This window comes from Musa acuminata, chromosome BXJ1-1, assembly GCF_036884655.1.
Source record: "Musa acuminata AAA Group cultivar baxijiao chromosome BXJ1-1, Cavendish_Baxijiao_AAA, whole genome shotgun sequence".
NCBI lineage: Eukaryota > Viridiplantae > Streptophyta > Magnoliopsida > Zingiberales > Musaceae > Musa > Musa acuminata.
This window is the reverse complement of record NC_088327.1, coordinates 3558690-3585170: the sequence shown is the minus strand read 5'-3', so window position 1 is coordinate 3585170 and position 26481 is coordinate 3558690. Positions and strand designations below refer to the sequence as shown.

The window sequence follows — 26481 nt, the reverse complement described above, 5'->3', positions numbered from 1 at the left end:
GCGGGTTCGGGTTCGGATTCGGATCGGTCACAGTTTAAGTAGGCATCGTTTAGCGGCCTAATTTGTTCGGCTATTTCCGTGAATTATAAAATCTAAATGATAAGAGCTTTTATATATTTATTATTTTAATATTAAAAAACAAACGTATTTGTTCTATAAATTTCAATATAATATTTAAGTCCTCATGTGCCACATCAATTAGCAACCAGTTATTATCCATAGATTTGGTTTTTTGAACTTAGAAAAAAAATAGGTGCTTTTTTTTACAAAATTAAGATTAACTCCGACTTCAATTCGATTTGAATCGAGATCATATCATTTGATATCGATGATTCGATTCGGGTCCGATTCCAATGTCTAAGAGTTAGAACAAGAACTAATAACGTTGGTTCGATTTCAAATCGATCAAAAAAATAGCAAAAAACTATATGCCCATATAAATGATGAATATATCCTTCTAATAGTTTAATAAAAAATCAAAAGAATATTTAAAAAAACAAAATAGATGATTTCAATTTGAAACATGGAAATGGAAAAAGAGAGCTTATCCAAATAAAAAATCTGGAGTTTTTGTCGAGAAATCATCCAAAAACACAATAATACAAATAAAGACTACATTTTTTAAATAAAAATGAAATAGGAAAATGGCAAGTGCTCTGAAATAGTTCAAACTCATATTGTTCTTCTATAGAAAAAGAACAGAGAATGAGAACTGGTGTACCTAATAATTGTTTGTCCTGTTATCATGATCTGCATGCTGGCAATGCTGCATTGTAATCCTCTGACCTTTGGAACTGCAACTTGATGAACTATAAATGTCAGTTTGGAATGCCACAGTTCAGAATTCTTTTCTCTGTAAGTTGAAATATAATAAGCTCTATGACAGCTTCTGGAATGGAAACTTCACCATTGGGTTTGAAATCTAAAGCAAGAGCAGTAATTTCACTTGAATATATATGACATAGTATGCCAATGATTTCAATATTGCAATAGTTTCCTCATTCCTCTCCCCATTTCAGTAAAAATTACATATTAATATTGCCTCATATGGGGCACAATACAAAAGCTGTCAAATACTGACAGGGAAAAAGACATATTAGCTGCCATATTCATAACGACAGATCATCACTGAATTGAAGTCTACCTGTTTCCCCAGAAGTCGAAACCGCATACAGAGCAGTAGGAATTTTGGCTTACTGGAAGTGAATAATCATCAGAATAGATTCACACTGTTATCCGATCCAGTTGTTATCTCAACCGGTGAATCTCGCAGGATGGTCTCAGTGTTGAGGATCATCAATCACAGGAAGATTACAGCATAAACATTTTTTACAGTAACACATGTATATAGTAATCTGCATTCTTAGGGCCACCTGAATGACAAATTGTGTCGTAACAAGGTAAATGACATAAGAAGAATGAGTGCATCATAATTCTGACAATGCTTCCTCGACTAACTCCTCCAATAGTACCACACCAACTTCCTTGCTGAAGTCATACATTTCAGACCACATGGATTCAACCCATTGCCCGCCTGTCATCTCTTTCTTAACCAACCAGTCTACTGAATTGCTGCTGTAGTTAAATTCACCTGTCACATAACTGTGACCAGAAAACCAGCTTTTTATGGTTCCCCACACTTCTTCAGCCAATGGACCACTCAGACTATCATCTTTATTTCTGTCACATGCTTGAGACCATGGATATGAAGCCAGTGTCTCTTTCTGGCTTATATTTAACAACGCTGCATTGATGGAATCAAATAGGAGCCTCTTGTTTGATCCCCTTTTTCTGAATTTAGCCTCCTCACCATTCATGTGCAGCTCCAGCAACATGGGATTCAAAGGGCTCTCTAGTGAATGCCATCCTGTGAAGTTCACACTGGACTTTTTGCAGTCCAATCCAGCAGATGCAATCAACTTTTCAACAAAGACATATTGCTCATATTCTTCATCAGCCTTCGACAAAACTATGGAATATCTCAGGGGATTTGATGCCGTGTCCAAATATGAAAATTCTTTTGATATAGAACGAGCAACTGACTCGATTGGTGAAGACCTAGAAAGAGCTTCTGAAAGAAAAGAAAAGAAAAGACATAACTGCTTGGAACTTGGTATATTTGCAGGACTATGTACGATGACAACTCACGTTGATGTCCAACAATGGAATTTTCAATGGTTTGCAACAGTCTGTTGTTGACATCACCAATAAATGGTGCTTCTAGAACTGATGGGGGGCAGGGTTGACTGAAGTTCCCAAATGCACTGGATTTCTCAAGGAATTGACCATCCTGCAAGTTTGCAAACAGCAATTTAAATACTGTGTATGAATAATTAAACAACAGAACACATGCTTGTGGCAGCTTTCAGAACAAAAAGATATTTGGGGCACAGGAATTGAGAATATTTTTCAAATTTGATTGTTAAAGTGCATTCGGGTTTGACACTATAATAATGAACGAGAGAGTCAACAGAATAATTGGAAGAATATTAACTATATAATTTCACTATGAAATTGGATTTACAGAGATTGCTTATTCATCACAAAATGAAACAACAACAAACTGGCATAATGTACTAATTATATGGAATCGACTACATAGATCTTTTCCTGTCATTGAGATGTCTAATACAATATCTTAAGTCAAGAGAATTCAAATCTCTTTTTATCCTTTGCAGTAAATGCTTCTTAGATCACCATGTACCATATCACTGATCCTAATCAACTCGCAATATCTAATCAAAGAATCATAGGTTTTTCTTTAACAGGTACATGTCATTGGATACATTTTTATCTTATCTTACCTTTATCTAAGCAATACCTGATTGCCCTCAAATTATTTCTTTTTTATCATATGTTTTCTAATAATACCACATATCCACCTCAACCTTCTATTATGTTGAGTTTTGTGCATAATGTTTCTTAACCATCCAGCACTTTAATCTCTAAAGCATGACTCTCCTATGGAACAATCTCATTATTATTATTTTTAATCTAAGGGGAAAATGTTGATGACAATACCACCAACACTATTTTCCACTTTTACCATTTAACTTTTACTTTATGAACAATGCCTTATATATTTTTTGTTGCATAATAAATCAATGATACCTAAAAGTTTTGCTTACAGATGAACTTTTATCTATCCTCTCAATCATATCATTATTTCTTTTCTTAGTATTTTTAAAAACTACATTTCATAAATCCAGTCTTAGTTCTATTTATCCTAAAATTTTGATAACTAATATTTGTTTTCTAACTCAAGTTGACAAGTAATCTTGTTTTAACTTTCATTAGCAAAACAATATCATCAGCAAATAATAATATCATGGAGTTATATTCTGTATATGACTAGTAATTATTTGCTGATATGAAAAGATAAAGGGTTTTAGGCTGATCCTTGATGTGATTCTATGGTTACAAGGAACTCGCTTACGACTATTAGATTCTTCATTATTTTTTAGAATATACCATAACAAAATTTCAAAAAAATATCATAATTTTTTTATGCCATTAAAAATCATATGCAAATCTTTCTTCTTTGTGCTACATTTTTTCATTAATTTTATATATAAATAAAAAAAATATTTATGCTTGATTTTTCGGGCATAAAACCAAATTCAATCTCCAAAGTCCAAAGTGCTTATATTGTATCCTATTTTACTTTGAATCATCCTTTCTCGAAGTTATATAGTGTGACTCATTAATTTAATGCCTCTATAATTAGAGTATACATTATAACAAACAAAAAAAAATTGTAACTAACAAAAGAGAAGCTTTAAAGAAAATATCTAAGAACAAAAAGTTGCTCACAACAAACAAAAAAATTATAAATAACAAAAAGAGAAGCTCTACAGAAAATACCTTAACATAAGGAGTTGCCCAATCTGATCCATCATATACCAATGATGAAGAGTAAGCATTGGCAGATATTTTAGTAGGACTAACTAGATTACTTTCTGCTGAGAAAATATCATTGGCAGATTGCAATAGAACTTCTTTATCACCAGCCTTGGTGATGCCAGGTTGTGTTCTATCATCAGATACTGCTAAGGGAGGTGGATCCAGCTTCTGCCTGTTTTGTTTCCTGTTTCTAGAAAAGAACAAGCTTGATAGTTTAACCTTGAAAGATGATTTCCCACCTTTTAATTTTGGAACCTCCTCCTGAATACATTGTGCACTAACCAAAGAACTAGAGGCCCCTACGTTCAACTCAATGGTTTCAGAAACTGGTGAAGAAATTGCAATGGAGTTTGAGCTAGACAAATTCCTAGGAAAATTTGGATCATAATATTCATCCTTTGTTTGATCTACCGACAAGGACACTGAGGGTACTTCCATGTCAAATTTTTCATTGGACAACCTCCTACCTGAAAAAGTGAGTTCTTTTATATTCTTTACCTCAGATATGGCAAGCATCTCCCCCAATGAATTTGAGTTCCTCCCTTCTTGTACTTGTTCATGGCTATTTTCAGTTGATGTTACAAGCGACAACCTCTCTGAAAGCCGTTTCTTAGCTTCTCTCATGACTGCAGATTCAGGAGAATGGGATGCCGGACTGAAGGATGAGATTGAGTAAGGACTGCCAACTACATTAGGGTAATCACAAGAATGCAGTGACGTCGGTGAAACTACCTTTCTCTCACTAAAACTGACAGCCTCCTGTACTGTGTCCTCACTTCCTGACCTATTGAATGATCTCTCATCCTGAAAGTACCTCTTTGATAACAATGAGGACAACAAAGATTCATCTGTTCTGTCACTACTAAGACTCTCTCTCATACATCGAGTAATCTCCTTGGCTATTTCTCTTGATCCTACTGCTTCATCTGTTTGCAATGCTTCACGGGTACCTTCTGCATCCGACAGCTCTGGTGAAGAAATTGGTGAAGCCAGTGTTGTCTTAATATGATGAGCTCTTAAAGGGCTAGGCTTTAAAACTACTATCCTTGTTGGTTGAGATAACATCTGAGGTTTTCCCTGAGACCAAGAAAAACTAGAGCTCCTATAATGTTTATTTGTTTTTCCTACATTTTCATCTGAAACTTCATAAGATTGATTTTCCATGACTTTGTCACCTTTTGTCGTGATAACATTTGAAGGTTTCAAGACAGTTATGCACTTTTTCTGAGGTGGAGGTATATTGTGGAACTGACAGATTTGTTTTGGTTCATCGAGAAACCTAAGGAATAAATCTCTGTTTGAACTCAGAACCTCTATAGCATCTTGGAACTCCTTAGATTTAAGAAATTTATCATCTGTGGCCAGATGTTCTGCTTCTGTGGATTTCTGTCGAACAAATGCTGTTGTTCTTTGGTACAAATTCTCATCAAATTTTCCATTCCATGAAATATGGTCATTAACCAAACTGTTTCTCGCTGGTTGCTGACATGCCTCATACACATCCTTGTTTTTTTTCTTTTCATGAGTGCATGACCGGAGGCTCCATGGCATTTTCTCAAAGTATTCATCTTCCTTCCACTGACATCTTTTCTGTGCTCCTGACAAACTGTTGCACTCATATCCCTCTTGTATGTCGCATTTATCAATCAAGACTGCTTGCTGCACTGGCAAAGAATCAAGCCCCATTAGTCTGGCAACAACACTTGGTGGCTTCTGCAAAGATTCTGTTTCCTTGCACATCTCCTCTGCTATAAGCATCTTCATGGGTGTTCCACTTGATTTCTTGCCTGATGGACTTTTCCTGTGTTCACAGGTAACCTGTAAAGAAATTTTGATTAGACAAGAGGGTACGGTTCATCTGCCAATCCTATAGATATTCACATCTGTATGGAAGGTCAACTTTTAACTATGGAGAGTGCTTACATGTTTGCCCTCTCTCTGAACTGCATTAGAATCTACCCGCTTCTTCAGCATATCAGAATGATTCCCAACAGCCATAAGATCTGCTAATATTTTTACACCACGTTAATCACAGATGGGCTACGTAAATATTATATAAGCTTAAGACTAGCACAGAAATGATAATAATATAAAACAGATATAAATGAGTTCAAAATAATGTCATATAGTCCTAAGCCTGTTGAGAAGAAAAACAATCATTCAAAGAAGGAGATATGCATTAGCCAAGGATCAGATATATGGTTTGCATACCAAGAAATTACATCAAAAGGCCAATGGAGTCAAATGTGGTACAAGTAAAATTTCCAAATAAAAGGTCTTTCTGCTTGATCTTAATGGAGACACTGTATCGAGCATCACCATTCACCAACGTGAAGTTGTGAACATCATCTCTGTGAATTGTACACTTTCTGTAACTAGGAATTTGCAGGGGGTTCACTTTTACAGGATGTGAGGTTTATCATCCCACTTAAGCTGTGTTTGAACACCCTTTAATCGGTTTTGGCACAAATTTGGGTAGGAAGCAGGCACCTAGTCAGGTCCAGGTTTCTGTTTAAATAACTAGATAGTTAGCCGGTGTTTGGACGGCGGTTTGCTACATTGTCATTCCTCAAGCTAGGGATGGCAGCAATCGGGTTTTTACAGATGCCCATATCTACCCAACCCACTTATATCTTGTTCAAGTATCATTCAATAACACATTTGAAACGAATTCAGTTAGGAAGGTAGATATCCATGTCAAATTCAGGTCTGGGTACTTAAATAATTAGTCAGATTCAATCTCAGGTGTAAGGAAATTTGGCGGCACCTAACCTGCTACAGTCCCAAGCTATAATAACCTCTAACCACTGTAAACTGGGAAATCAGCAAACAAACAATTCGACAGGTACCAAAACTGACTTTCTAAGAAATAAAATGATAGAAAATTTAAGAACCATCTTTTAAGGTAAAGATGAAGGCTCTGACACCAAAAGCAAATCAAAGAAATCATCACAAATATGTATGTATACCATCCCTGTGTGGGTTCTCAGCAAGTTGTTTGATTCCATTCATGTGGGCACTTAAGTCAAACATGTTGATCATCTTTCACATGCATCTGGGAAATGGGTTCTGAATATCCCACCTCTTCCTTCTCTAGAATCCACCAGTCGTCTCTCCTGTGCAAGGAAAGAAAGATGATTCCATCTGCATTGTCTCAATATCTAAAGTAATCATCAATCACGATTACTTAATAGAAGCATGATCGCATGTATGAAGAACAGAGATAAAATAGACTGAGCATTGCCTCGATACTGAGAAGAAAGCAAATTCAAGCTAAGAATGCCAAGATTTGGCATTAATAATTAACGATACTATCATTAAATACATGAAATCAAAACACAATACGATGTATAATTTTAACCTCAAAGAAATAGCACGACAAGTTGTTCCTTCAAGGGGCGGTTCAATTTTAGCAGACAAAAGGCATATAAGAAGAAAATGTCACCCGCGAGTCATAGCTTTAGAAAAGCCCATCAAATATCAAAAGAGGCTTTTTTTCCGAAAGAAAGAAAAATAACCAATTCAAGAAGCAGGAAAACAAACACAAAAAAAAGGGGAAAAGAAGACGGTGAAAAGAGAAGACATTAATGTGAATCACAAAGCAGGATATAGGAAATAGACTAGAAGAAGGTAACAAAACTAGCATAGGAATCTTCTCGAGCATATACGAAGACACGGAAGCCAGCCAAAAGCTAGCTTACGATCTCAAGGTGAAAAGCTGCCATCGCTGAGAAAGTTCCGAGGGAAAAAGGTGGAATCAGATCGTACTAGGGGAAATAAAGTTACCCACGAGACAAACCAAACAGCTAAATCACATGCAATAACTCAGTTCTCTCTCAAAAGCGAACGCAAGATGAAGAGAAGGCGGTGGAAACCAGAAGAAAAGGCAGTTCATTCCCAACCAGTACCAAATCAAATAGTTCAACTAATTTCACAAAAGACCTCATTTTGAGCAGCAAAAAATGAGGCTCGGTCCCAAATCAACCCCAAGAAGCGACATTTCGGCCACGGAAAGGCTGCCCTGCTCCGGAATCGAGATCGGCAGGAAAAAAAGAATCAGAACAGGAACAATACAAGGAATCCAGCTCGAGAAAAGCGAAATTTCGGCGTCGGACCCAAAGTGCCATACCGGGCGCCTTAACCCACCACATTACGCCCGCGGGCGCCCCGATCTCGATCCCTCTTCGCCACCGGGAATCGCGATCCCGGTGCGGACTCCGCCTACATCCAGAGTCGAGCCGAGAAATGCAACCTCCAGACGTCGGCGCCGGCGCCGTACACCTAAGCACGCTCTTCAAAACCGCTGCCGAGTGAGGTGAAAGCGGCCGCGAGAGAGAGAGAGAGTCGGAGAAGCCGGGCGGACGCGAAGCAAATTTATCTGTTCCGGGTTTCTCCACGCTGGTTTTCGATTACGCCGTGAGTACAAAAATGTGCGCAACAAAACCAGTGGACAGTTTTACCCCACGCGTGCAATTGGGCCCATAAAATAATACGAATCCAATTCGTCACGTTGACCATTGTTCTCGATCTGAATCTAATTTGGTCATCGAATCGCTTGATAAAGTGCATTCACGGATGCTGAAGTCGAGCAGATTGATGCTCTGAGGCCCCATTTACTTTGCATCGTCTGATAGATTCCAATAATGTCTCATCATCACGCAAGATGGACTGTAATTTGCTTGGTCAACCTGAAATGAAAGAGAAAGAGAAGGATTTATTATGAAGTAACGACGAGGATCTCAGGATTGACTTCCTCAGTCGTCTCCTTCGTACGAGAAGGAGAGGGATTCCCTCGTCGATGAGGAGGATAACAGCCATTATACACTCTTCGATAGGTTTTATACAAGACAAAGTTGATGGAGGTTTCTTGATGAAGCAGCCAAAGACTTTTGAGAATGTGTCCTCTACAGATTATTCCTATTATTATATCTCTTTAGTATTTTGACTTTTATACTTAAAAAATTATATTAATATTTTTTATAATTATAAAAATAAAAATATTTAATCTTATTTATCATAAAATTATTGATTTTACTGACAAAAGATACAATACATACAGAATTATTAATTTTATCAATGATAAAATAATTATTTTATATGGATAAAAGATTAAGACTATTGGTTTAGGCAACAAATATAATTGATGATATCACTTATAGAGGATAATGAGATCGAGCGCTTCACTTATTACCAAAGGAGAGGTTTTGAGCAAGCTCATCGCTCGTGATTGCAATTTTGATGGGTTATGTTTCATCGTCTTGCTCATGACCATGGTGTGGTTCGATCAATTGACTTACATCCATGGATAAAGGAGGAACAAATCACTATTATAAAAAGAGACAATTACAAATGCCTCAGGAGATGTTCCTAGGCCATAAAACACCGAATCTATTAAACAAGAAAAATCCAAACTATAAGCCCAAATTATTTAACTGAGTGTGGACTTAAACCCAATTGTGGTGCATCTGACTTCAAAACTCAGACCCTTATTTATAGTTCCAATAGGATATAACAAGCCTGATTTTCCCGATGTGGGATTATATGAGACTTGTCAAATTAACACCGTGCTTCCTCGATGGGCTCACCATTATCAATTATTGAAAATGGCCTTCTTGCCCGGTTTCCCACGAGTGGAGGTAACAAAAGAAATGGATTCGTGAGAAAAGCTATTATTGGACAGACGATTGTCATCGAGCAACTTGACCTCCTTTTTTGGTCGAAAGCCTCCTCCACCTTTGTTGGAAAGGGTCGTACATCTCTTTTAGTTTTGCTGCTAATGGAAGACATACCATGATCGTGGCTTACCATCTTGGAGCAGGAGTCCATCTACGGCTTGTCGTCTTAGAGTTGGAGTAGCCCATCACCCACGGCATAAGAGAGGAAGCATCGGTCGAGGTAGTTAATAGCAAGCACCACCGTGAAGGTGGAGAAGACGTAGATAGCTGCTATACACACAATCCACTCCATCACGACTTTTTTTATCGATGATAAGTATGAGTCAACGCTACAGCTCTGAGGGATGAGCCCGCCCAAAGCCTCCTCTTCTTTGTTCGCAAGGGAGCATACGACCTTCGCTCGCTTTTCCTTATCCTCAGCCTTCACCGCTAAGAGGACATAGTGCTCCGATAGCATCGACTCTATTCATTGCTTAAAACAGTTATCTTATTTTTTTTATTTATTTGAAATAATCATTTTATTATTAATAAAATTAATAATTCTACGTGCTGTCTTTTGTCGATAAAATTGATAGGTGCTAAAAACGTTTATCTATAAGGATAACGTGTAAATAGCCCAAAAGCAAGAGACGCACTTAACGCCGTTGGAGTCGGCCGCTGGTCTGATCCGCTGCGGGAAGTCGTACCGCAACATCTACGGTTTCCGTGCTAGCGCCGACGTGCCGGGCGTAAAGCGGGTGTCGCTCGGCCCGTTCAACATCATCCTCCGGGGGTGCAAGCTGAAGAACACGAGCTGGGTCGTCGGCGTCGCCGTGTACACCGGGCAGGACACGAAGGTGATGCCCAACAGCTCCGGCGCGCCGTTGTAGCGGAGCCGCCTCGAGGCGCACATGAACCGGGAGGTGATCCTGCTGGTCGTGGCACTCGTCGCTCTATGCTCCATCGTCACAGTGCTCGTCGGCGTGTGGCTCACCAACCACCACGACGAGCTCAACGACCTACCGTACTACCACAAGGACTTCTGGGGCCCGGAGACGGACACCTACAGCTACTACGGGGTGGGGCGGGAGACGGTGTTCAGCTTCCTCGAGCCAGTGGTCATATTCCAGGTGATGATTCCAATTGCGCTCGACATATCGATGGAGCTGGTGAGACCGGGGCAGGACTTCTTCATGATCCAGGACAAGAACATGTTCGATGAGGGGAGCAAGACGAGATTCCAAGTGCAGGGCGCTCAACATCAACGAGGACCTGGGGCAGATGAAGTACGTGTCCTCCGACAAGACGGGGACGCTCATGGAGAACAAGATGGAGTTCCGGTGCGCCAGCGTCGGCGGGTTGGACTACAGCGCTGCAAGTGATGGTGAGGAAGACGGAAACTCGATCACAGGTAATAACGATGCAATGCTTCCTTCTTCTTCTTCCTCGCCCATATGCATCAAAATTGTTTCTGATGATCGTTCATCGCAATGGACGGTGAGACCTCGAGACCAAAGATAAGCGTGAAGACCTTCGGGCGTAACCTCATCGATGTGCTTGGTGAGAGACAGAGGTGAGGTCGGCGGGGCCGAGAGGCGCGTCCGCCTCCAGGGCGGAGGCGCGGGCGATATATATATATATATATATATATATATATATATATATATATAAAAGCATTTTGATACGTTAAATACTTTTATTTTAATGATTATAATACATTTTTTTAATCGCCCGAATAATTTAAGTTGTATATGTTCGTAGATTTTGATTTGTAATCCCTATTTAGAAGCTTGCCAAATACTGAAGAACAATGTCAACCGTAGCGGGCGATACTGCCGCCGCCGCCACTTGGACCCGTGGATGGTCGTTACCCTACTCGGTTTGGTACACCAACAGGTATATGTTCCGCGAACCACCAGCGTATTGTAACTATTTGTGTGTGTACCGATGAGATGTACGGTCGATATTCGTCCACGTTAGAGGAACATTATAGGTAATACTATTCCTGTGCCGCATCTTAGTCGCTTCATCGCTTAAACCCCAAACCCTAGAAGACGCGTCTAACAGTTTCTGGAAACTACGAAGGCCCCCTTTTTAAGAACCCTCAGCTGTCGACGCCTCCGCTCTTCGAGTACCCTAATCTGGTCTCTATCGAAGCCCACCATGTATCGCGCCATGGCCTCCCTCGCCTCCAGAGCCCGGTGAGATATCTGCTATTAAAAATATCACAAGCAAATGTAGATCGTTCTAAATCGTATGCATTGTGCGCTTTTGGTTCTGAATGTTGTTCTTTTCCTTTTGGTTTTGCAGGGTTGCGGGAAGCAGCTCCAAACAGGTGGGAGTTTGAATCTTTTAGTTTGATGGTTTTCGCTGATATGTTTGTTTTCCGTCGATAGAGTTTTGATTTTGAGTTGTGGTCGTTGATATTGATCTGGATTAAACTTATATCATGAGAGTAATGGAGTTTTGTTTGGTGCTGCAGGTTGGAAGTAGGGTCGGTTGGAGTAGAAATTACGCTGCAAAGGATATCAGATTTGGGGTCGAGGCTCGTGCTTTGATGCTTAAGGGAGTGGAAGAGCTTGCTGATGCGGTGAAGGTGACGATGGGCCCAAAGGTATCGACCTTTAACTTGTATAAGCCGACAAAGATAACTGATTAGATCAACTGGGATATGGAAGTGGATTCTCTTGGTGCTTTCTTATTTATGCTTGATTGGTTAACAGGCTGTATGCATTGAATATTTATTTTAAGGGAAAATAATTAATTCTGAAGCAACACAATTAGTTATCCTAAAATCTTATTGTTACAAATTTGGTTCTTGGCTTGAAGGGTCGCAATGTCGTCTTAGAGCAAAGCTTTGGTGCACCCAAAGTTACAAAGGATGGTGTGACTGTTGCAAAGAGCATCGAGTTCAAGGACAGAATAAAGAATATGGGTGCTAGTCTTGTGAAGCAGGTTGCCAATGCAACCAATGATGTTGCTGGTGATGGTAAGCCTTGGAGTTTCTTTAATAATTATTAGCATGGTTATATGTCCTTGTTAACATGAATGGGTTGCATATAAAATCCTTGTCTTCATCATTGTTTTGGGAGGGGAACAGATATGTTGCTAAGATTCAGTTGGCAAAGTCACATCTTACCTACATTTAGTTCATTGGTTTTTGTTATCTTGTAAGGTTTATATCTCGATTCAAACATGGTGATGAGGTCCTTGTAGTAACTTCCCTGATAATGTGCTGTCATACCTCCTGTTCAAACAGAACAGAAATTGAAGGCTTGCATGGCCGACGGTGCCCTGGCCTGTCATTTTGTATAACGAAATTAAATAGAATTGAAAGTAAATCTTACCTTTTATAACTTAGATTACAAGATTTTGGTTAAATTATGTACTGCTCAGATTACGTGAGTGATTACAACTAATAGAGACATATTCTCCACCACCCAAATGCCACAGTGATGGAAAGACAATGTCAAAGAGCATCAAAGAACCCTCAAAGTTTGTCTTGTATATTAATACCTGGCAGGTTGAAAGTTACGTACACACAGTTTTTGTAAAACACTAAAAGTGAAATGTTAGTGAGAAACAGTGTAGTTTTTTAGTTATTACTCTCAATTTATGAAACATCTCATGAATCAGTCTATGCCCACCATGAGTGGATCTAGCCCCATTTAACCAACTGTGCTAATTAAATTGAGTTTGGGATTTTTGTCCTGTCTGTGAGCACATGAATTTGGGCTGGTTCTTTTTGAGTTAATAATCTTGTATTTATATGTATGCAGGAACAACATGTGCTACCATCCTTACAAAAGCAATATTTGCTGAAGGATGTAAGTCAGTGGCTGCCGGGATGAATGCAATGGATCTGAGACGTGGCATTTCAATGGCTGTTGATGCTGTGGTGACTAATTTGAAGAGCAGAGCAAGAATGATTAGTACCTCAGAAGAGATAGCTCAGGTTTTTAGTTTTATGGCATTAAGAAGATAATATGGTGTCAGCATTTTTACATGTAAAGAGCTTGTCATGCTAATATCTAAAAATACATGCATTTACATCATGCAAGAGCTTGTCATGCTTTACTTATGCCTTAGGATGGTATTAGTTTTTAAAGTAACTATTTGAACAAAAAAATGTTCCTTCTTTGAAAGGTTGGTACAATATCAGCTAATGGAGAAAGAGAAATTGGTGAACTAATTGCAAAAGCTATGGAGAAAGTTGGCAAAGAGGGAGTCATCACAGTAGCAGTAAGTTACATCTGTTTTGGTGTTAAATTTGCATAGTATCTACTATCGAGTATGTTTATATCTTTACAAAATGTTCTCTTTTTTAAAGTTAGAGCTGCTATGAAAGGAATGGCTAACTAAGCTCTCATTATAGCTAAATGGGTGCAAAGCTCATCATTTATCTGGTCCTATTGTGGAGGTTTTCTGTTGTGGCACATTTATTGCTACATGTTATCAGAAATTGTTGCACTTCTGATTATTTATATTGCAAGTCATGCATGCATTATATTCTATCTTGAAACAACTGATAGTGTCAGAGCTATGGAAACAAATATGAATTGATCTTTTGTTCATTTACATTTGGGTATGTGACACTATACACAAGCTGGATGGCTTTAGTGGGTGGCTTTGCTCATGATAGAGTTATAGGGAACATTAAATACAAAATCCACTTAACCTCGTCCAAAGACATGTGACTGTGGTGGTCAGCAATTTGCTCTTTGAGAAGTATGCGAGCATGTGCTACTTCCTCTGCCTGTACAAATTGTATTTTCTTTTGCTGGCTGATCAGTCCACAAATTTTACTAATTGGTGCTCATTTTTTCATTTTGCTATTCTGCTGATGCATATCGATTATCATTTACATTGTGGCAATTAAGCTTGATATTTTATGATTCTCTTTCAGGATGGGAAAACTCTAGACAATGAACTAGAAGTCGTTGAAGGAATGAAATTTGATCGAGGCTACATATCACCCTACTTTATTACTGATCCAAAGAACCAAAAATGTGTAAGATGTCTATCCATATACTTAATAGTTAATACTCAATATGGTCGTATCATCTACTAACTTCAATTTTCTAATATCACAGGAACTTGAAGATCCTCTGATTTTGATTCATGAGAAGAAAATTTCAAGCATCAATGCAGTTGTGAAGGTGTTAGAGTTGTCTTTGAAGGTACACAATCTTTGATTTTCCCCTTGCATGTAGTAAGCTCGTATGGTGGTATCTGCTCACATCATTGTTCTTCGATGTCTTCAGAGACAGAGACCTTTGCTGATTGTTGCAGAAGACATAGAAAGTGATGCACTGGCCACTCTCATCCTTAATAAGCTTCGTGCTGGGATTAAGGTGATTTTTTTGTAAATCCATCTGTTGTTAGTTAGCCATTATCAAAATTATGTTAATTTACAGTATTCTGACAAAGTACAATGAAGTACAGGTTTGTGCTGTGAAAGCTCCTGGCTTTGGGGAGAACAGGAAAGCCAATTTGCAAGACCTTGCTATTCTCACTGGGGGATCTGTGAGTATCATTGGTGACCAAGATTATAGCTTGTTTCTTACGGTTTGTCATTACTTGTTGATGAAACAACTCTTTTCTTGCCAATTTAGCTCATAACAGAAGAACTTGGTTTGAACCTTGAGAAAGTGGAACTTGACATGCTTGGCACATGCAAAAAGGTGAGGCTAGGTTCTTGTACTCTTTCTTACTTTTGCCACGTGTGTGTCAGTCTATGTCCTTAATTTCTCGCGCCAGTTTCAATAAGTAAACGAAAGGATTTGAGGTCAACATTGGTATCTAAATGTATTTCCATTCTGATTATACAAGTTCTGTCTTGATAGCTTGATTTTTTTCTTTAGTAATATATCTCAATGTATTTTTCTGTTACTGCATTCCTTGCTCAATGGATTTGGTCTACGGTGATCACAGTAGAAATATACTTGATTCTGAAGCTATCTGAATTTTTTTACTTACAAATCTGTGCATGAGCTTAAAACAAGTACATGATGTGATAACATTGTAGGTGACAATCTCAAAAGACAACACTGTGATTCTTGATGGATCTGGTGAAAAGAAGGCTATAGAAGAGAGATGTGACCAGGTCAGTTTTCTTTCAGTTGTTTCATTTGATAAGATAAAACAAGACAAAAATTGGTATACCCTTCATGCTTTAAACTATAACTAAATTGTTGCGTGCTTATCTTTTTGGCAGATAAGATCTGCAATTGAATCGAGCACATCAGACTATGACAAAGAGAAGCAGCAAGAGAGGTTGGCGAAGCTTTCTGGTGGAGTTGCTGTCCTCAAGGTATGTCATGTTGTCATTGCTTAAATCGGTACTTGGCTTTCTTTCATAAGTTGTGTTATATTTTCTGGCTTATATGGTTTTTAAAACATGAAGCAAAGTAATCACACTAGATGGGTTTTTAAAACATTCATATGGGTTTTCACGTTCTTAAGTTTGACTGTGGTGGGAACTGGGAAGGTAAAGATTGTCTGATGTGATTTGGGGAAACTCTATTTTTGTGACTTTCAGACAATTGGGTACTCGTGCAGAAATCCAGTCCTGAGAAACTTAATTTAGGAAAAATACTATGGTGCTGATTTTTGCTTTCAGTGAAACAAATCGGTGGCATCCGAATGCAGGGTGCCTGTTTCTGGGCATATGTATTTTATACAGAAGGTTTCATATCTTGTGTCTAAGAATCGTTAACTCAATTATTTGCTAAGAGTTGGTTTTTGCTATTATTTGTCAAGAAAATGGCAACATCGGTATGTGTATTTGTTAGTTGATAATTTGCTGTGGCATATTTGTGAACTCTGTAGATTGGAGGGGCCAGTGAAGCAGAAGTTGGTGAGAAAAAAGATAGAGTCACAGATGCCTTAAATGCAACAAAAGCGGCTGTTGAAGAGGGAATTGTCCCAGGTAACTTATATTTAATGATCTTTACATTTCTGCATCTCTTTCGAACCTCTCCTTATCTGGAAATGATTGTAATTGTTTCTCTTCTTTGCAGGTGGTGGTGTCGCACTTCTTTATGCATCTAAAGAGCTGGATAAGTTACAGACTGCAAACTTTGATCAAAAGATTGGTGTCCAAATAATTCAGAATGCTCTGAAGGTTCTTTTGACTGGTCTTCTTGAGCTTCAGAGAATTTTAAATAATGCATCTGCTCTTTAACATTTGATATGAATTGCTCATGAACTTGCAGACTCCAGTTCACACCATTGCATCCAATGCTGGAGTAGAGGGGGCTGTGGTTGTTGGCAAGCTTTTGGAACAGGATGAACTTGACCTTGGCTATGATGCAGCCAAAGGTTTGCTTGTGTTAATTTAAAGTTTATTTTCTTTTTAATGCTTCTCTAGGTTGTAATTACATGGATGATTCGGTGTACAGGCGAGTACGTTGACATGGTGAAAGCTGGTATTATTGACCCGTTGAAGGTCATCAGAACTGCATTGGTGGATGCTGCAAGGTAAATAGTTAGGTGCCATCTGCTTAAATTCCTAATATGTAAAAAACTAATTGCAAGTAATTCTGATGTGGTGTAAACTTAGAATCTAAAATGCCCCAATTCAGTGTATGAAATTAGTGTTTGTCTGGTAATAGTGTCTCACAATTAGGTCTCTTCACCATTGTAGCATGGAATTTCTAGTGGATCAATGTTGTAACTTGCTATTTTGCCCATTGCAGTGTTTCGTCCTTGATGACCACGACCGAGTCGGTCATCGTTGAACTCCCCAAGAATGAGGATGCTCCTGCTATGGGTGCTGGAATGGGAGGAATGGGAGGAATGGACTACTAATTTCTTCAAGTTTTGCAGGGTTCATTGAGAACATTTGAAATTTTGAGTACTGATTGGAGGAGGCAAGTTGATGTGTCTATTGATTGGCAGCACTCCTTTTCCTTTGCTCTTCGAGGTACGTACCAATTACTGTGATTTAAAAATGGAACACTTGTTTCTGCTTCCATTGGAGAAAAGTTGTCTTTCTTGCTGCCAGAAGGACTGTTTTTTGTGATCGTAACAAACGTTAAGATGATAATTTTCATTGGAAGATTGGAAGACTATCTATAAATGGTTCATCATAGTTTCTTATTTGAAGAGCTAAAGCTGCAAAAAGACACGTATCTTCTGCTGCATGTGGTCGATATGTTACATGCTGATATGAGAAAAACTATGCCTAAACTGTGCCTTTTTGATGACATGACAGATGCTTCCCACAGCCGCTTAATCGATTACGTGGAACACAAGGTAGAAAGAACGGTAGAATGATCACGAAAGAATATTTATGCTTTGTTATTGGGATTTCTTCTTGCTGCCAATTCGTTCACAGATAGAGATAGATTGGTTTTCTGCATGTATTGAAGTAGTAGAGAGCCGGTAAAACATAGAACAGATATGAGATTCGAATTAATTTTGAATTAGAAAATAAATTATTATGATAATATTCGTTTGATGCAAATTACTAATCAAAATATTTAAATTAAAGTTGATAATAGTATGTTAATTGATTTACTACGATTGGAGCTTAATAGGCTATTATTATATTTATCAAACCTTATAAGCCATATTAGTTTTTGTCTACTGAACTGATTTGTCGGTAAAACATAGAAGAACAATATGAGATTTGAACTATTAGGTCACAAACAATCTCAAAAACCTGAACCTATCTGCGCACAAGAAGACAATGCTTAGGAATTACAATGCAGGAAGGCTTGGGGGCCCCAAATTTAAATCATAGTGGTGCAAGAAAGCCAATCCAATGATTAATTTCTTGCTTAGGCATTTCTTATGCAGATAGATGCATTCTCATGTGGTGTTCTTACCACATTAATTCCTGGGAAATGCGACCTGCATTTATGCATATTGATGACCACAAATTCTTCTACGTTTATGACAATAAAGTGTAGGGTCATGAAACTGACAAAAAACATAGGCTGTCCTCAGTAAAAGGATTGCATTGTGTTCTATGGTCATCAAACAGTCTCGGTGAAACATCAAGAGCTGCTGTGAATGAAGGGGTCTACCACACCAGATACGATGATACGATGAAGTATTTTAAAAGAACATATCATTGGGTACGATGCCGACAATTCAGTCAAAAATGACATGTGAACTGTAAAGTACATGTTATCGAACAAAAATGGTATTGTTACTACTTCAAATACATATAAAGAACTGACTTAATGCTGATACTAATTCTCTGTGCCAATGTTGAGTTTCGATAGTAAAGTAGTTAGCTCTCCTTTCTGGTGCAGTTTCACAGTATCTGCAGGCAAATAAGGGTTGAAGAACAAAAAAGAGCACAGTGATCTACCTTCTTTCTGTAAATAAGTAACATTTCTCCAAAGCGCGATGCACAGCAATATGCATATGCAATCAAGCATAGGTTGTATTATTGCTGCATACAAGGATATGCAGACACAGAACCACAAAAAACCAATGTGGTCATCAAAAGCAGAAAAGGAAATGAATGCATCTGAACTATGTTTCCTTCGTATTACTATTGTTTATACTTTTATATTATTCTAATACTACAAACCATGGATCATGAAAATATAGTTTTAGTTACACAAGACTTTACCCGTTCTTATAGACATCAGTCAAGTATTTTCTTATATAAGCATGTATATTCCCTCTTTTATTTGACCATATATAAATCTACCTATAACAAATGACTATGTATTTTTTTCATTTGATGTCAGTTATCTATTATTTATGGTTTTTATTATGGAGCACATACATGTTCATATATCATAGCCACTCTTTAGAACATTGAAGGTATTTATTCAAACATGCATTTTGTTACTGTCAACAAAATAAATGTTCTTCTTTGCAAGCACATAACCAAACTACATGGTTACCTTAAAAAATCTTTCCTCTTTCTTAATGGTAATTCTGCAACATGCATTATGGTTTCCTCTTTTGGATTGCTTGGTTTGTTATTTTAAACTAGAACAAAATAAATGTACAAGGAAAGATAAGGATTTAAATTTGCAAAAACAAGAAGGAAAGGGAAATGCCTCCATACTCAAAGAAATCAAATAACAGATAAAGAGTCTTATCACTAGCAATGAATCACATGAAACAGAAGTGTCATGTCCCATGCTGTGAAAAATATATGGCAGGTGGAGTATCATCATTGACAAATTTCCGAAGCAAATCAAACAAAGAGGAAAAGGTGCTACCTGTACAACCACCAATATGCTTGCCTCCTGCATCCAAGAAAAATAAAAATATTAGGACCATAGGATTGTGATATGGTAAGGTCTCAATTATATGGGATAAGCTAAGTCGATCTTTCCAGCCATTGATCTATACCGAGGGCAATATCGTTAGTCAAATTGAGACCCATAAAATCATTTCTCATTGTTTCTAATACTTCTTTCTACAGTTTTCTTCTCTTTTGTATACCAATCTAAATGAGCTCATCATGTTTAATGGTGCATTTAGTATGGTGTAAGAGTAAAAAAGTCATGCAAGACTCAACCATACAGCTGTAACATGTAAGACTAATTTCTCTGATTTTCTGAGGCTACCAAATCTGCTTGCATTGGCTAAATTAATCAAAGTCCTACTGTGTTAGCTAGAATTAGCTCAATCCGTAGGAACTTTAAATATAAGGTCAAGAAATTAGTCAAAAATTGTACTGACTTTGGATGATACCAATATAATTCCAATATATCATACTGGGATAGGCCAACACTACGAACACATATAAGGGCCTTGACTGGAACAAACTAAGATAACTAAGGAAAGAACAAACTCAATGTTAATAATAAGATTGTGCTTCTGTGTGCTAGATGAAGGGCTCAAGTAGCAGATATAACCAACTGGTCTCTAGGGGTAAGATTGTGTCCATTAATCCTCATAGATCCTGTATTGCTGACAACCTTATTCATTGAGTTGCCCTTCTTTTTTATGTAGCTGATACCAATTCCTCTGATTTTAACAAAACTCAGCTCTGAGTAAAAACAGATTATTTCATGCACTACGATCTAAAAGCTGTCATTGTTACCCACTCATAGATCTCCATGCATTGTCAGCCAATCATTAACCACTCCGTCCCACTTCCAAGGTAGATATCATCACCACCTCAAAGTTATTTCATCTTTGCTTCGTGACCTAGCCTAATACAGGCAAGAAATAGGATTAAGATCTCCTATTTGTTATAATGTGATATGACATTCTTAATTGACGTATAAGTATATAACTTATATATATCATTATATACAGTTACAAACGTGAATATTATATAAATAATATATGCAAGGTTCTTAATCTTGTACTGTATCGATGTACTGAGCTTTGCTTGGTATGATATGATACAATATATCGAGTGGTACGCCAGAGTGTACCAAATGATACACCTAAAATAGGCATAAAATCCTCCAAAAATATCTGAAAAATAGAAAAAAAATTTAGGATAGGATTTTTAAGTTAGAAATAAATATACATTCAGTATAGTTTTAACAAAACTAATGTAAATTAGGTAAGAATAATGTCATATATCTTTTTTGGGCTTTGAGGAGTAGTCTTGTGCAAGGTTCGCAATTTCGGTCCATTCCGGATCGTTCTTCCACTTAATCCTCCCAAATTAGCCTCCTAAATTTGATTCAATCCATAAATCATTGTTTTGTTGAATTTAGAAGAGTAAAAATATGAGAATAAGAGAGAGAATATGAGAAAAAATGAGTTTGAGAGAGTTTAAGAGAGTGTGAGAGTAAAATGGCCATCTAAGTATGACATGTCCCAATTTTTAAACCCTTAAATACTTGAGCCTCATGATCACAAAAGAAATGATTAAATGATTAATGCATTAAGCAAAATATAATTTGTTATTACTAAATCTAAACCAAAATAGAGTCTAATTACTTAAGGATGATACTAAGTCTCAACCAATTGGATAAAATCATGATGCAAAGAGTAAATTCACAATCACAGAAATACCATAATCAGAACATGATAGATATTAAATGATTTCTTCTAAAGCTTGATTCTGTAAGCATATTTGTCTTCCATTCACATGATTGTCAGTGACTAAAATTTCCAATATACTGCTCTAAAGTTTAGCCCGATGACATCATTTGCATTTGTTACTTGTAATAACTAATTGAAAAGTAACTTTAAATTAAATAAGGTCCTTTCAAAGAATAACTAAGGATTCTAAACTGAGTATTTTATTATGTACCAATGAATACATTAGGAACAGTATGTTGTCCTGTCAGTCTTTCCAGTGCTTTTTGTACTTGCGGCCCTTGAGGACCTGAAATAAGACACAATCACAGATTATAGAAATATAATATTTGAATTGGAATGTCAGATTTTTTTCACTTACTGTTAAAATTTGATCAAAGATTGTAAGTAACTTCTTACAATCTTAGAACCATGTCACTAATAATGAAAATGAAAAATCACATACAAAAATATTAGATTTAATTTCATATCAACATGGCATACTGCTTCACCAACAAGAAAATATGGAGTCAAGTAACGTGTAACAAAAGGAAAGTGAATAATTTTTAAGGCAACTGGAATGCGGTTAGTAGATGCCTAATTATATCTCTAAAGAAGACAAAGTCTATAGGGCTATGATATTAGCAATATTTGTCTCATTGATAAAATAACTAACAACTACTTCTGTAACATTTGATGAGTGAAAAAGGAATATGTTTCTTGAGACATTTGAACTTCAATGATGAATAAGTAGTTTGTTATGCTTTCTACGCTAAAACCCGGCTAGTGCTTTTCCTAGTTGAATTTGACAATCTGGGGAAGCTTCGTCCCATGATGGACATGTGATACAACTGGCAAAATGGCTTATTATTTGATTGGGTATAGATGACCAGACATTGATGGAGGGTCTCTTGGAATAGCTTATGGAATTTACAAGTGCCTCTCAAACTTGAGTTGTCCATGGAAGCTTAAATCAGAGTTTACTTACTCATTCTTTGCTTATTAGAGGAAATATTCCCATAAATTCTCTTCCTAGAGTTTCCTATATTTATTGCTTCTAGATTTTTCGTTAATCTGGAAATATTGATCATATCATTTTGTAATTAAATTTAAATATTTATTCCTCTAGTAATTGGATCAACGGTGGCTGGCTTTTTGAGACAAAGCACCTTGTCAGTTCCCATTGTTCTATTTTATATCATATTATCACATACTTCTTGACTATCTAGAAGGCACTGAATGACTGCATTCAACAATCACAGAGCCAACATGAATCTAAACTTGGGCGATGCTCATTGCTTACCAAGATTTATGAATGTTTGCCCCATTTTTACAGGTTTACCATCTAGGATTCTTTGGAGTGGCAGTTATAATATGTTGTCAAGTCATTGAATTCGATTTGGATGATTCCATTTTTGAATACAATGCTTGCTCTTTGGAAGCTGAATAGTATTTTGTGGGAAATGATTTGTATTCGGTCCAGATAATGTAGACTCTAGCCATATTTTAGGTAAGCCAGTAAAAAATTTGCTAACTGGCTTGATTATAAGAGTATCACTATCAGCACTTCCTGTATCTGGTAATATGCTTACCATCTGACACCATAATTCTATTGGTATATATCATAACTGTTTAAGTCAACAAAATCTCCCTTTCTTTATTTGAAATAGATCAAAAATGGTGCCAAACCACCTACAACATTCTTCATTTGATATAAAAAATTAAAAATAACTTATAACCATAAAAGAATCATAAAAAGGGCAACTGCAAAAGTATCATTGCTATGTCATGATAGCAAGCATCACTGATGAGTAGCTATGTGAAGAAAGCTTGGAGTGACGATTTTTTTATATGACCTAGAGTGACGTGATTTTCAGATGTTCTAATACCGTGAAACATGTTAAAAGTGATATTCCTAGACCTAGAATAAAGAAAAATGATAGTACATAATCAACTCATCATTCAAAGCATTTGCTTTTAATCGAACTCATCCCTTCAAAATAGGATGTGCACATACTCTTATTTAGTGTTCTTGACTAGTCAAACCATGAAGAGGACTAAAAATATAAAAGGTGTAACTTCAGCAAGGTGAACTGAAATCAGTTAAAAGTTTCTTCTTGAGATGTCTTATTGACTATAATTAACTATCAACTATCAGTTTATCTTTACTCCATGTATGGAGCATTCGTTCTATTATACTCTTCTCATTTATTTACATGACTTTCCACTTAGTGTGTTCCCTTCCAGGGTTTTTTAATTCATGTCTTGCACCACTATCCTTTAACTATCTCATGAAGTAAAGATTGGAGATCAATAATTCATAATTATTACCATCAAGTATTCTTACTCATTTTCATAGACAGTTCATCTTGGAAGGCATGAAATCAAGGGACGTCGACCATGTTATCATCAGTTTTTCCAAGATTACCATGAAGTTAGGAGAAAGAAAACACCTTTAGCCATAAAATCATGTCTACAAGCATAGAATTAGAAAATAAAGCTGCATCTTTTGCCCCTGTTGAACTAAAGAAACTCCTACCTTCCCATACGGTTTCATCATTGAATATGTCCCAGCATGAGTTAAGAATGTAGAGTTATAACCAACCTAGCCACGGGAATTTTCACTATTTATAGAATACAAAGCCTTATTAATCTTTTCTCAGAATATTAAGATCAAGTTATCAACATCATCCAGGATAGGGCTTTGAAGAAACACAGCACAGCTAAATTGACCCCTTCCAGATATCTCAGTTCCAAGAAAAGATATAAATCTAGAGTAGTTAATATCTTCTTCCTCAATCTTACTTGGGATGATAATTTTTATTTCATTGCAAGATTTATTTTTCAGCATCTGTGACAGAATCTTGTATTACTATCTCTCAGCTGTAGCCACCAAATTCTTTGTTCCAACTTTCGAAGCACTCTCTTCAGCTCTCACAGAAGCAAAAAATTCCGTATAACATTCCATCTCTTTAAACTACAACTTGATGTTACTTTTTTTTTCAAATGAATCAAATCCTAAAACAAGAAAAAGCAATTTCCAATGTAAAAATATCTACTTTGACAATTAACTCATATCAACGAACCAAGCAAACGATTTAACAATTGCAATTGAAATAACTTTGGGGAAAAATAGCAAACAAGAAAGAATAAAAGCTCTACCCAGCTCATCAAGCTCAATGACCAGTGGCTGCACTCCAATCCGCTTGAACAGCGACTTCACCTCCATCGAGTACCTCAATTTGCCAACCGATGGGAAATTTAATAAGCGCGACCAAACACAACGTGGCAACAAACGGATCGAGAGGCAGAAGGGACGGATCCATCACTTACGAACACCAGGTTTTGGAGTAGATGACGATGGGGTGGTCGGCGATGGTCTTCTTGACCGACTCCTCCAGCCGCGACCCGAAGGACGAGGATGACGAAGAGGGAGAGGGGGAGGAAGAGGACATGGATCGGGCGGCCAAGGATCGGCCGCATCGCAACGCCGCTCCCTTGTTTGGGATCACGGTCACGAGAGATGAGGGACGAGGGCGAAAGGGAGGAGAAGGCAAGTGGCAGCGGAAGGGAACATTGTTGAGAGTGGCGGGGCGGAGAGAGGTAGCAGAACTGGCTCTCGCCAGGGAAAAAGGGGTCTCCGCCGCCATAGCTTCTCTCCTTCGGCAACACGCAAAACGATGGGGTTTCTCTTTGTGTTTGTTCTTTGGGTGTGTGTTTGGAGATGAGCTACGGCGCTGTTAATATGGTTTCTCCAAGAACAATAATAACATAAGAAAATCCTCCGACTCTAAAGGTTATCACGTTTAGAGAAATAATTTAAATTAAATTATGTAGATAGTGATTGAGTTTTATTTGACTTTGTTGTTCTAAATTAGATGACTAATTATATAATGAGATAATAGTTAGTTATATTTAGTATTTTTAAAAAATTATATTAATATAAAATAAAATATCTAGGTTCATTTACCCTAACGATATTAATTTTACTAAACAAATAAAAAATAAATAAATAAAAGATAAATTTAACGTTTCAATTGGTGGTGACGGACGACGTCGATGGTGGTGGATGACGACATCGTTGGGGGTCACAGGTAGTTACTGTGGATGAGGAGAGCGATGACGAGAGATGAGTATCGCTTTACATTGGCGTCGACATCGATATAGTTGTAAGGGATGAAAGGACCATCGATGCAAATATCGATCGACGATGCTCAACAATTGCATTGATGCTAACGTAGTTGTTGAGTGATGAAAGGACCGTTTGACATCTACATCGATGGTCCTTTTGTCGCTCTACACTTGCATTAACATTGATACAGATGTCGAGCGACCCTCATCTCTCATCATCGCTCTCCTTATTCACAATAGCCATCGGTGGTCGCCAACGACGTTATCGTCCACCACCACCACCAACGCTATTCGCTACCACAAATTGAAATATTAAAATTATCTTTTTACTCTTTATTTTTATATTTTCATTGGTAAAATCGATGACATTAGTATAAATAGATTTAGATGTTTCACAACTATAAGGATGATAATATTATTTTTAAAATATAGGAACTAAAATGCTAAAGATAACTAACTATAATAGATAATATATAATTAACCCCAAATTAGATGCTAAGATTTTGTCTATGATTTTATACCAATCAAAGATGTATAATCATTTATTTCTATTTTTTAAATTTGATCATAACCATTTGGTTGTTCAAAAGTTCAAATATTATACACCTAAAATACAACTAAAATAATAAAGGTAATTTCGTTGAAAAAAACTTATTTTTTTTTTGAAAATACTCTTGTTTTCATTTTTTTCTAAATGGTGCTTTCTATTTCTTATAATCCAATAAATATCCCTCCTTGGTTATCACTTGTCATTTGTCGCCTCTGTGTTGCCACCATCGTGAGGCCCTCAACACAGTCATTGTCGCCTCTTATCATGCTGACCATCGAG

At 37.2% G+C, this 26481-nt stretch overlaps 3 protein-coding genes across 8 annotated transcripts; 1 reads left to right on the top strand and 2 right to left on the bottom strand.

Moving 5' to 3' along the window:
• Positions 1-923: 923 nt before the first annotated feature.
• LOC135611202 (uncharacterized) lies at positions 924-8304 on the bottom strand. Of its 6 annotated transcripts, none has more exons than XM_065106706.1 (6): positions 8033-8304; positions 6873-7019; positions 5827-5909; positions 3865-5721; positions 2149-2290; positions 924-2071 (listed from the first exon to the last, which is right to left on the bottom strand). In XM_065106706.1, exons 2-6 carry the CDS (start codon positions 6943-6945, stop codon positions 1428-1430), a joined length of 2799 nt encoding a protein of 932 aa, XP_064962778.1. In that variant the 5' UTR covers positions 6946-7019; positions 8033-8304; the 3' UTR covers positions 924-1427. The 6 variants fall into 6 exon arrangements, with proteins under 6 accessions (XP_064962778.1, XP_064962901.1, XP_064962969.1 ...); XM_065106829.1 differs by having other exon boundaries at positions 5827-5906; XM_065106897.1 differs by having other exon boundaries at positions 5827-5907; positions 6878-7019.
• Positions 8305-11624: 3320 nt separating this feature from the next.
• Positions 11625-17660, top strand: LOC135611136 (chaperonin CPN60-2, mitochondrial-like). The gene is made up of 18 exons (XM_065106529.1): positions 11625-11758; positions 11868-11892; positions 12040-12171; positions 12387-12546; positions 13337-13512; positions 13704-13799; positions 14464-14568; positions 14651-14737; positions 14822-14911; positions 15003-15083; positions 15173-15241; positions 15586-15663; positions 15775-15870; positions 16389-16488; positions 16580-16683; positions 16775-16880; positions 16961-17039; positions 17258-17660. Exons 1-18 carry the CDS (start codon positions 11721-11723, stop codon positions 17367-17369), a joined length of 1734 nt encoding a protein of 577 aa, XP_064962601.1. The 5' UTR covers positions 11625-11720; the 3' UTR covers positions 17370-17660.
• Positions 17661-18619: 959 nt separating this feature from the next.
• LOC103988791 (monothiol glutaredoxin-S10) lies at positions 18620-25252 on the bottom strand. The gene is made up of 5 exons (XM_009407429.3): positions 24855-25252; positions 24684-24757; positions 21757-21831; positions 19754-19780; positions 18620-18834 (listed from the first exon to the last, which is right to left on the bottom strand). Exons 1-5 carry the CDS (start codon positions 25169-25171, stop codon positions 18761-18763), a joined length of 567 nt encoding a protein of 188 aa, XP_009405704.2. The 5' UTR covers positions 25172-25252; the 3' UTR covers positions 18620-18760.
• Between the last annotated feature and the right edge of the window lie 1229 nt (positions 25253-26481).